The 11,036-nt window shown below is 41.8% G+C and overlaps 1 protein-coding gene across 9 annotated transcripts in view; it reads right to left on the minus strand.

The window, feature by feature from the left end:
• Positions 1-754: 754 nt before the first annotated feature.
• The window catches only part of LTBP1 (latent transforming growth factor beta binding protein 1), a 402,262-nt gene continuing 391,980 nt past the window's right edge, over positions 755-11,036 (minus strand). For all 9 annotated transcript variants that reach the window (XM_049652315.1, XM_049652312.1, XM_049652314.1 and 6 more), the window contains 3 exons: positions 9,243-9,365; positions 5,169-5,318; positions 755-4,093 (listed from right to left, as the gene is read on the minus strand). In XM_049652315.1, the coding sequence (XP_049508272.1) occupies positions 3,912-4,093; positions 5,169-5,318; positions 9,243-9,365 (455 nt within the window). In that variant the 3' untranslated portion in view covers positions 755-3,911. The remainder of the gene's footprint in view (positions 4,094-5,168; positions 5,319-9,242; positions 9,366-11,036) is intronic.

An 11,036-nucleotide genomic window follows, 5' to 3' on the forward strand; every position in this document is an offset into this window, starting at 1 on the left:
CCGGGAAGGGAATCAAGAAGGAGTCTAGACTAATTCTTCACTGTAGCCAAAGGAGCGTGTAGAAGTGTCAAGGTTTTAAAGTGTGGTCAGTAGCACGGAGCAAAGAAGAATCATTCTTCATCTGCACACAATGAATCCTGGCTTATAAAGCTTTTTAAATGTGATATTTGGATCCCTTCTACACTCCTGTGGGGTATAAGGGCAGGTGTCACTGTCCCTATCTTACACATAAGGAATACTGTTCAGAGAGTAACGAGAGAGTGTACGCAGGTTTCAGTGAATTCTTATGTATGTGGATATGTTGGGGGTGGGGGATATCAAGATAGATGACCAGTATCCTATTGGATTTTCTGTGTCTGGTCACAACAAGACAGCAAAGCCTGTCCCAGTTATACTCAGAATCATGATAAAAACAAAAATGCTCTTCATAAATGACTTGGGAGATAACTTGGAGCTCTTCCTCCAGTGATGGCCATCCTATGCTCTCAAAGAGAGAGGAAAGTTGGTGAGAGGAATCTCATACTCCTGTGATGGTTACAAACGTTTTATCCTAAGTTAAGGAAGTCTTTTCCTTGAGGTGTCTTTTGTCATATCAGACTGTGATACCTCCCTTTAGTTTTCTCAGAATTGATTCCCCATCACTGGGATACTGATCAACGACAGCCATTGTTTTCTTCTTCTTACCAAAGATTTGAGCAACAAATCGTAGATGATCTAGTACATACATGAGTTATTCCTACTTGAAAGCTGAAGAGAATGTTAGAATCATAGTATTTTAATGCTGGTATTAAAACAATTCCTAAAGCCATGGTGACGGTTTGTTTCCACAAGGGGGAACACGTAACATACACATATTGTTTTCTTGCACTGTTGACCCAAATGAAATGTTCATGAGCCTTATTTTTAAGCATCTCAGATTCATCATTTCTGCCAATATGAAGATATTAAGATTTTCCAGGAAAATTCAAGTACAATTTAGAATAAGAAAGTCCTTTGTGTGTGAAAATACTAAAGTTAATTTACGGTATTCTTTTGATCATATAAAAAAATTTTTAAATAAAAATATGGATGGAGTTGTGTAAAACACATTCAATATGCTTAAGGGCTTGGTTTGCTGGGTTTGTATTTAGTGCTTATTTTGACGAACATGGCAGATTGCAAGGACGTAACTTCCAATGACATAGGCTTACATCAGATAGCCAGGTCTAGTTTTTTTGGAGTAGAGTTTGACATTTATGACAAAAGAATAGAATGTTATTGTTGGTTTCAGGTACACAGACTCATTCTGTGGGTGGACGCTGGCTCAGGCAGCTGGAAAATACATGTATTAGCACACCAGATTATATAACCAGTATAACAATCCAAACACACTGTACTATGTGCCTGCCTCTTCATGGCCAATGAATTTGAACCACTGCCACAGCATCCTATACCTGTGGGTTTAGAGGACAATAGGCACGGAAAGTAAAATCGCAGTAACTACTAAAAGGAGCTAAAAGAATTGTACGTTACAAAAACAAAATGTTTTGGGGCGAGGTGTACAAAACTAGTAAAAATAAGGGCTAGACAGACCTGGAAAGAAAGCACTGTGGAAATGCATTCAAAGCAAGCACGCCAGCTGGCCAGCAACATCCCAGAGCACATCCATTTCATCGATAGTCTTTGTGCTTTTCAAACATCCGTGACGACTCCAACTATGCTAATATTTGGAATATAATTCAAGACCTGTGCCAACAAGCCCTTTTATTTAAAATGCTGCATTGCATCTTGGGGATACAAATGCAAGTTTTTCCTATACCTAAACATCAGCTGAAAATGTTGAGAGGTCCATTTTATGATGCTTGGGTGTTGCTCAAGCTCGTCATCACCGCTACAACAAATGACCGCTCATGTCATGGTGTGCAACAACACACATTTGTTATCTTACAGTTCTGTAGGTTAGAAGTGGATCCATGTTACTGGCCTGAAATCAAGGTGTCGAGAGAGTTGCGCTCTTTTCTGTAGGCTCTAGGGGAGAATGGCACCTTCCCTTTTCCAGCCTCCAGGGGCAAGCCACATTCCTCGGCTCACGCCCCCTCACCTCTTCTTCTGCCTTCCAAGCGGGCATGGCGGGGAAGTCTTTGTCACCTACATCTCTCATCTCCCCCCAGACTCTGCTTTTCTCTCTCCCTTTTCCACTCTTGTGATTACATTGGGTCTTTCCGGGTTATCTCTCTATTAAGGCCACTGATTGGCAACCTTAATTCCATCTGTAACCTTAATTTCCATTTGCCGCATAATGTTCACAGGTTCTAGGGACTAGGACACGGCTATCTTCGATGTGCCATCATTCTTCCCACTGCAGGTATTAGACACCAAAAGCCTGTATTTCAGGAAAATGTTAAATGAGATTTTCGGCTGGGTATCCCTACACATGGTTCGTTGTTTTTCTTTAAACTCAGATGCTTTCCTTAAGTAAAAAGTAGGTTCTGAAACTCACTTTAACAATCGCAAGACCATACAGACGTGTATAAGCAGGGACTAGAACCTCGCAAGCTGTTTTCAGGGTTCCTGTGCTATCTAGCTGTGATCTGTATCTGTGTCCTGCTTGCCAGGGTTGCCGGAACAGAGTACCACAGACTGGGTGACTTAAACAGCAAATTAACTTTCTTATCATTCTGGAGGCTAGAAGTTTGAGATCAAGGTACTGCAAGGTTGATTTCTTCTGAGGCCTTTCTCCTCGGCTTGGAGATGGCGGTCTTCTCCCCGTGTCTTCATATGGTCTTTCCCCTGTGTGTGTCTGTCCTATCTCTTCCTATAAGGACACCAGTCATATTGGGCTAGGGTCACCCCAAAGACCTCATTTAACCTTAATTACCACTTTAAAGACTCCCGTCTTCAAGGACACTCACATTCTGGGGTACTGAGGGTTAGGACACCAACATATGAATTACACGGGTGGACGCCATTCAGTCCCTACCAACATCTAACAAATGTAATAATTAACCTGTGAAAGACTCTATGCTACTAGAGAACCGTTCATAAAAATAAATGAGGTGGGGGGAATATGACAGGTACTCATTGACAGTTACTCCCAGGTAGAATTTTTTTTTCTAAAAAAATGGTGATTTATTTTGCTTTAACATACAATGGTAAATATATTGGGATCATCAAGTTTTCAAAAAATTTTGCTGGGCTTACTTTACACATTACAATACTAACATGAGCTCATTAATTCTTCCATTTTAATGCGGGAAAGGATCCAATTGATGCCTACTAGCAGCTTGGCTAAGAATGGACATTAAAATCAGACGATACACTGTAAATATAAAGTATTTTCCTCGAAATGTGTAGAAAAGTTTTGAGACAAAATTGCTGCCTGCTCCACAGGACAGACAGTTTGGATTTTTAAAAATGCTCCAGACCGGGAATAACATAACCCTGTGTAACAATACTTATAATACAGTTTAACAATATTTTATCAAAGACTTGTGCCCTTGAGCTTGAAAAAAAAAATCTGAAGAAAAACAGCAGCCAAGGAACTGCACAACCAAAAAATGAAAATTATATAAAATATTTCCACCACTATTTAAATGCCAAATTTAATCAAGCAATAGTAAAAAAAACAAAAACAAAAACATCATAATACAACCTTCTGTTTAAAATAACAGCACTGTTCCGCCTCTTTTCCACTGAATTTTACATATGAACAGACTATATATACTGGTTTTTCAGAGAAATGTCCATTTGGTCTGTCACACCAGTCAGGCTCACACTGGATCCTCTCCTCTTCTTTACGAGGAGACGCAATTCTGTGATGGTTCCGTGTTTCCGACATTCTGGGGTAGGTGCAATGTCTCAAGTATAATACATTTCTCTCTTTTCCTTTACACAGTGCAGAGTATACGGGCTTAGGTTATGTAGATCCTCTTTTACTCCAGGTCGCTGTCTTTTTCTAAATTCAAGGCGGTACTCAATGGTGTGCAGTAGTTGGGCTTGTCCGAAGGCACGTAGCCAGGCAGACACACACACTTGTAGGAGCCCTCGGTGTTGATGCACTTGGCATTCTTGCAGAGAGACATCCGGTTGTTCAACTCATCACATTCGTTTACATCTGCAACAAGCCAAACCATGCAGGTGAAGACGTTCCAGTACCACCCCAAGAGGAAACGTGGCCTACGGCTTACCTGAGGCAGCAAGGCATCTGGCCCGAAAACAGCCAGGCTGTTCTCCGCTCTCCTCACCCCCGGACCCCCACCCCAGTAAACTGTGCAGTCTTTCTCATTATCGTCGGTTGCAAATACATGCAAGATAAGTAAGACTTTCTAGATCTGAAAAAGGTAGATGATCCGGAAGGCTCTAGAATTTCCTTCCCTGTATTTAACACAACAGGAACATTTTGTCAGCTTGACATCTTATAGTCAAAACTCAAGAAAGCTGGAGGAATTTTTCCACTTCTAAATTCCTTTCCACAGGTACAGAATAACAGATCTGTCTAGAGGAATACACTAAAGAAGCAAACAAGTGAGCAGAGAGCCTTCGGGGCAGCCCCTGTAAAGGCTCAAGTTACCTTCTCAGATTTCTTTCCACAGGAAAGAAATGCACTCTAAACACCTGTAATAACCCAGGTTACCTATTTTCCAGACCCACCGCAGACAGAGACAAACAAAACTCAAGTGGGGAAGGGGGTTGCTACCGGAGGGAATGGAAGAGCCACAGAAATAGGAAAACCCTGTAAGTCAAGGGCCAGGCCCTGGAAGATGGCATTGAGCACGTGAGGAAGAATTAATGTATGCTTACCAGTTGTTCAAAAATAGAAGCAAAGGCAATGCGAGAGACAGAGAGGAAGAGGTAGTTGTGGGAGGAACATTCTCCAAAATGATTACCATAAAAGTTTTTTTTCCCCAGACATCTACACTCTCTTACGCTTGTGTCAGGTACTGGGGGAAAACACTATTTGCTGCAGTCAAAAGCTAAAGTTAGAGGAGTCAAACTAATTACCTAGAATGTTCTGTCCTCTCGAAGTACATTCACACTGTTGTGAAACCATCACTGCCATCTCCAGAACTTTTCTCCTCTTCCTAAACTGAAACTGCAAATCTATCTTACATGTACTCGATTATAGGAGATCTGGCCACAGGGCACCTGGGGGAAAGAATAACTTCCGAGAGGGCACACATCATCCTTACCAACACAGGTCATCTTGGCCATATCCAAGTGATACCCATCAAAACAGTCACAGGTATAACCTTCCTGCACCCTCACACAGCGGCCATTCTCACATCCATTGAGGATGCCACATTCTTCAGCCTGCAACTCCTCGAAGCTATTTAAAAAACCTAGAAAGGAAAAGACAGGAGCCAGGTTAGAAATTTGCGACCTCTTTCACTGTCTTTTAAAACTATAGGATTACTGGGGCGCCTGGATGGCTCAGTTGGTTAAGCATCCAGCTCTTGGTATGGCTCAGGTCATGGTCTCACAGTTCATGAGAGTGAGCCCCCTGTTGGGCTTTGCACAGACAGTGTGGAGCCTGCTTAAGATTCTCTCTCTCTCTCTCTCTCTCTCTCTCTCTCTCTGCCCACCCCATGAAAAAAATTAAATAAACTTAAAAAATTCTTATAAAAAAACTATACGATTAAGATTGTGGTTCATCATATATTCATATTTTAGACACCTATTTCAGATGCCTTAAAGTTAGCAGTAAAATTTAACACTGAATGTATCTGTACACAGCATTATGCATAAGATAGTAGAAGCTTTATATATCGTTTGTCCATTAGTAGCCCTACATCTTGAATTCTGATGTTCTAAATTAAAAGCATAAAAAGTGACTGAGTATGGTTTTTGGGTTTGCTCTTAATAAACAGAAGTGTTTATCTAAAATTCCAAATTTCCTGAGTTCTCAGTAGGGCAAATGTCAGAACAACGTTCAGGATGGAAACAATGGAAGTGACTATCACAGTTCAGCAGACATTTGCTCAGAACATCCATGAAAATTTGAGGCGGTGGTTTTTCACTTGGAGTTCCCCAAAAAGCAGTGAAAAGCTGGGCTGGTCTTGCTGTGTAACCTGTGTTTGTTTGCTCTAGCTTTGGAATGAGCCTTACAAAAGGGCTCTCAGGAGATCAAAGGATAAAGACAGTAAAAGCGACTTGAAACATCCTGATAAATGAGAAAAGTATATCATACTTGTGGTTAGAAAGTCAAAATTATTTTTTTAAGGAAACAAAGAAGTTCTTGTTTGGCTTTTTTTTTATAGTTTAGGTATCTTTAAACTGATTCAGAACTAGCGTTTAGTAATATAAACACATGAAACAGGCATCAAGAGTATTTAGCTCTCTTTCTAGAAAGAAGAGTTGTAAATATAAATCCACAGTGATACAAAAACACTGTTGATGTGGGCTCCCCCTTCAGAACCTCATCACATTATCAGCTTTAAAAGGAAAAAAAAAAAAATCAAAATATGACCATAACTCTGGCCTCTGAAGTAATTCTCCAGCGGAACTGCAGGGGGCAGCAAAATAACATTGTTTAGACAGGGCTGTAAGGTTTAACTCAGTGACTAAAAATTAATACATCCATGATAGCACTTTTAAAAATTTTGAAGGGGAAAAAAAAATTACACACCATTAAGAATATGTCATCAGGGCCCCAAAGCCAGTTTGAGAAATACTTAAGAAAATAAAGTCTTAATCTATGATAATATTTTCAAATTCCAGGTATCATGGCAAAATCGTTTTGACTTTATAACTGCTAAAAATTATTATTACAGAAATTAAAACATGGAATTAAATATTGAAAACTCTACACACATACATCAAGCAGACTCCGAAAAATACTTCTACACGAGTCAGCAAAGGACAGCCCCTTCTCAAAATGTGGTGGTCTCCTACTTTTGTAAATAAAGTTTTACTTGAACACAGATACCCCATTCGCTGACATGCTGTCTGTGGCTGTTTTCGTGATACCCTAGCAGGGCTGAGTAGCTGCCTCAAAGCCTAAAAAATTTATTCTCTAGTCCTTTACAAGAAAGAGCTGATTTCTGCTCTAGGAGATTCTACTTTTATAAAATACTGCCTTAACTAAAAAACTGCCTCCGGTTACCAGTCCAATTTTCTTAAATAACCAGAAGGCAGGAGATTAAGAAATCTCAGCTTTCTTTCTATGTTGCTATCTACCCAATACAGTCACATTTCTTTAGAAGGGCCGGAAAGTCCTTGCTCCCGGTCTGGGAAGAAGGAGCTATTTCTCATAAATTGCAATAAGTTTAAAGGCCATTGATAGAATCAGTGCTGGAGGCCTTAAAATTGCATCTCAGCTTCTTCTGTTACTAAATAGGAAATCGATGTGACACCAACATGTTTATTTCTTAACATTTGTAGTGAATTAAAAGAGTCCTGAAGCAACGTCAGCATTAAAAAAAGAAGGTACACAAGCCAGAACACTTCAACATGAAAATTCCTGGAATCTGGACTCTATCTAATGTGCTAGAGGCTGCACATAGAAGCTATGGGATTGGGTCACTGTTGTGTAGAGACTTAACCTGTTATTTTGGATTTATGGGGCAGGCAAGCTGGGCTTTCTTTCAACCTTAATATTTCTTCTCCTTTTCTTCTTTTTAAAGGTAAATGTTTATTGACCTATAACACAGTCACAGGTAAGTGTCAAAATTGTAAGTGCCCAGTCTTATACCTGCCAGTGTATTTCGACACATTTCATGAAATAGTGCATGGATGTATGTTGTTGATTAAAAGAAATAATCCAAGGTATTAGAAGTTATGATACTCTTGGGGCAGGGGGCCCGGCTGGGAAAGGGCTTCAGGGGCCTTCTGAATGCTGGGAATGTTCTACACCTGGGGCTGGGGGGGTATACAGGGGCATGTTAATTAACTCAGCTGGACTGATACAATGCTGTTTTCACGTCATTGTGCTGAACGATCAATGTATGCATCCATCAAAAACAAGAGGAAGGAAGGAGAAAGGAAGGAAGGAAACACTCTTTGACTCAGAACTGAAGCAGTGCCAAATGTAGCCACAAAGCTTGGGTTGCCCTCAGGAACCAGGTCACGGCTAGTGCGCTTCGTTCACAGGTAACAGGGCCCCAAGAAAGAAAAGGCGTCACTGTAGTCTGTCATTCAGCAGTGTCTCCAAAGTCCTAACTCCAACCCCCTGGCCTGCAGGGATTCTCCGTCTTGAAAATCTGGTATAGCTTCACACACTGCAAGGAGGGCCCCTCTGTGAGATTTGGACAAGGTGGCTGGAAGCCGCATTTCCCCATTGCCAGTCCTGAAGGGGACACCACCTATCCTCTACCAATACTGTGTTGTGTATTTGAAAAGCTGTGGTTTCCCCCATAGAAACCTTTAGCTTGCACAGCTTCCTCATCCAGGACACTCCCGGTTAAACACCTTCAGACATTTCTTCCTTTCTTTCTTTTTTAAAGTTTATTTATTTATTTTGAGAGAGAGAGAGAGAGAGAGAGACAGACAGACAGACAGCACAGACGCAAGCAGGGGAGGGGCAGAAAGAGAGAGAGAATCCCAAGGAGGCTCTGCACTGACATCGTGAAGCCCCGCACAGGGCTTGAACCCACAGGGCCCCCGAGATCATGACCTGAGCTGAAATCAAGAGTCGGACGCTGAACCGAACGAGACACCCAGGTGCCCCACAGACATTTTTTTTCCTAAATGGGAACAGCGTTCACACAGGCACACTCCATCTCCCACAGAAAATCTCTGCCCACAAGACCAGGAGAAGCCACCATGCATCATTTCTTAATAAATCCCATCATGAGTGGATTCTAACAATTTCTGACCAGAAGAGCAATTTTTTTGACCTCCCACTCTAAAATACCTGTAAAGATCAACTTGTTACAGTTAACATGTCATTTCCTTATATGAGAAACAATGTCAATTATAATCAGGCTTTCAAGACAACCCCGACCCTTAAATTAGACCATCACGTAATGAGTAAAGAAATGATTTTGTTATGGATCTTAGAAGATGATTTTTTTTTTCTTTAAAGAAAGTAAAAGTAACAGCAGACCCTCCAGCATGCCAATAATTTGATCCAATATTTCTGAACTTGAACACGTATAAGGAGTATGCACAGGATGGATAAAACTGACTTTCCAATTCAGCAGGTCTTAGAGTGGGGCCTGAAAGCTTACATTTCTGAAAAATTCCCAGGGGCTACCTTTTGAGAACCATTGACTAATCTTTAGTCAGTCACTTTAGTTTCAACATAACTGAAAAATTTTGCTTACGGTCCTGAATAAAATAGGGATCAGCTTCTGGAGCATACTGTTCGCTGAAGTCAACCAAGGCATCCCGTCCATATGGCCGCCGGCGTCCCGTGACGGGGATATTACAGAGCTGGGCATAGTCATCTAAGAAGGAAATGAAAAGCAATGTGAGACGTCATCACTGTTTGCTGGCCCCTAGACACACCCACTCGCAGCTCAGAGCCACAGAAACCGGCCAGGGCACTGTCCACCATACGCTCCTGTCTCACACACATGTGCACCACTGATCTTAGACCTCGTCTCCATATTCTTTATGGGAGCTGTATCCACCCACGCACAATGAAAAGCTAAACAGCATAATTAAGATTCTACACTGAATACCAAAAACAGTAGCTGAACAGTTGGCAGAATGTAGCCCAGGAGAGGAAGGAACTGAAAAGTGAGCCAGCGCTCAGAAAGCTACAGGCCTTTTGGAAGAATGGTTTTACCTGAAACCAACAGGTGTTACCATTTTAAAGGACTGGTCATTCTCACAGACAGGTATGTTTTCACTCAAAAGAGACAGAAAAGTTGTAACTCTGGTGATCCAAAAAAGACGTAACCAAGTGAGGATGCCAGTAGGTACCATTTTATTTTAAGAGCAACTTTTAGAACTCTAAAATCAAGGCCTGGTCTGTAGGAATGTAGTATTACAGTAACAAGGACCCAGCCACCACATGGGACACTGGTTTTTCATTTGTTCCAGGGTTACTGAGTTTTCAAAGCATTTCACCGTCCCAGGCCCTTGCCTGAATTCAGGGGCAGAGTTATTTGGCAGGTCTAGAGAAGAAAGCTTTAGAAGGGATGGCTTCATGTTCTCAATACATGTTGTATGGAAATATACTGTCCAAGGATTTATCTGGCATATGGAAGAAATCCTGGGGCTCCCCAGACTTCAGTAGCTCTTCCAAAACTGTGAGATGCTAGTCCAGTGGCCCCAGGACTGGATGGACACACTCAGGACAGTCACACAAGGCAACAACCACATCTGCCTGGACCACAGACTGGGGGGTGGGGGGGGTGGGGGAGGGCTTTACTCTCTTTTGTTTCCTCCTGTGACATATGAAAATAAAGAAATGCATTAGGGCTTTGGTGTGACCTCTCAAGGCTTTCTTTCACCCCCTACCCCCACTTAAAGGAGCCAGAGGTGCATGTGTGTGTGTGTGCGCACACACTCACACAATCCTCTCCTAGAATTGCACAAAGCAAGCACAAGGCCAGAAAAGACCCTGAACACTGAATGGAGGGGGAGGGGTGATGGTTGCCCCTTCCTCAAATTCTCCTTGTGTGGAAGCTTTCCAGGAACAACATACAGACCCCAGACACCCAACACTTTTGCCTGAAATCATTTCATAAGAAATATTAATTTCATTAAGGAAACAGGTGAACCTGAAAAAAAAAGATCCTTGACTTGCACCCTTCCCTCCAAAAAAACCACACACAACTGGAAGCAAAGAGAACACAAACGGTTGTCAATTCTCCTTCAAGTTTGAAAAAGAATTAGGGATCTCCCTGTGAGAGCAAGATTGCTGAAATATTTACAAGTTTCAAGAGCTGAGGTCATTTTCTCTCATGGCTTTTTTTTTTTCAACGTTTTTTTTTTTTTTTTTTTTTTTAATTTCTTTTTGGGACAGAGAGAGACAGAGCATGAACGGGGGAGGGGCAGAGAGAGAGGGAGACACAGAATCGGAAACAGGCTCCAGGCTCCGAGCCATCAGCCCAGAGCCTGACGCGGGGCTCGAACTCACGGACCGCGAGATCGTGACCTGGCTGCAT

The sequence above is a fragment of the Panthera uncia genome (genome assembly GCF_023721935.1).
Source record: "Panthera uncia isolate 11264 chromosome A3 unlocalized genomic scaffold, Puncia_PCG_1.0 HiC_scaffold_12, whole genome shotgun sequence".
Taxonomy (NCBI): domain Eukaryota; kingdom Metazoa; phylum Chordata; class Mammalia; order Carnivora; family Felidae; genus Panthera; species Panthera uncia.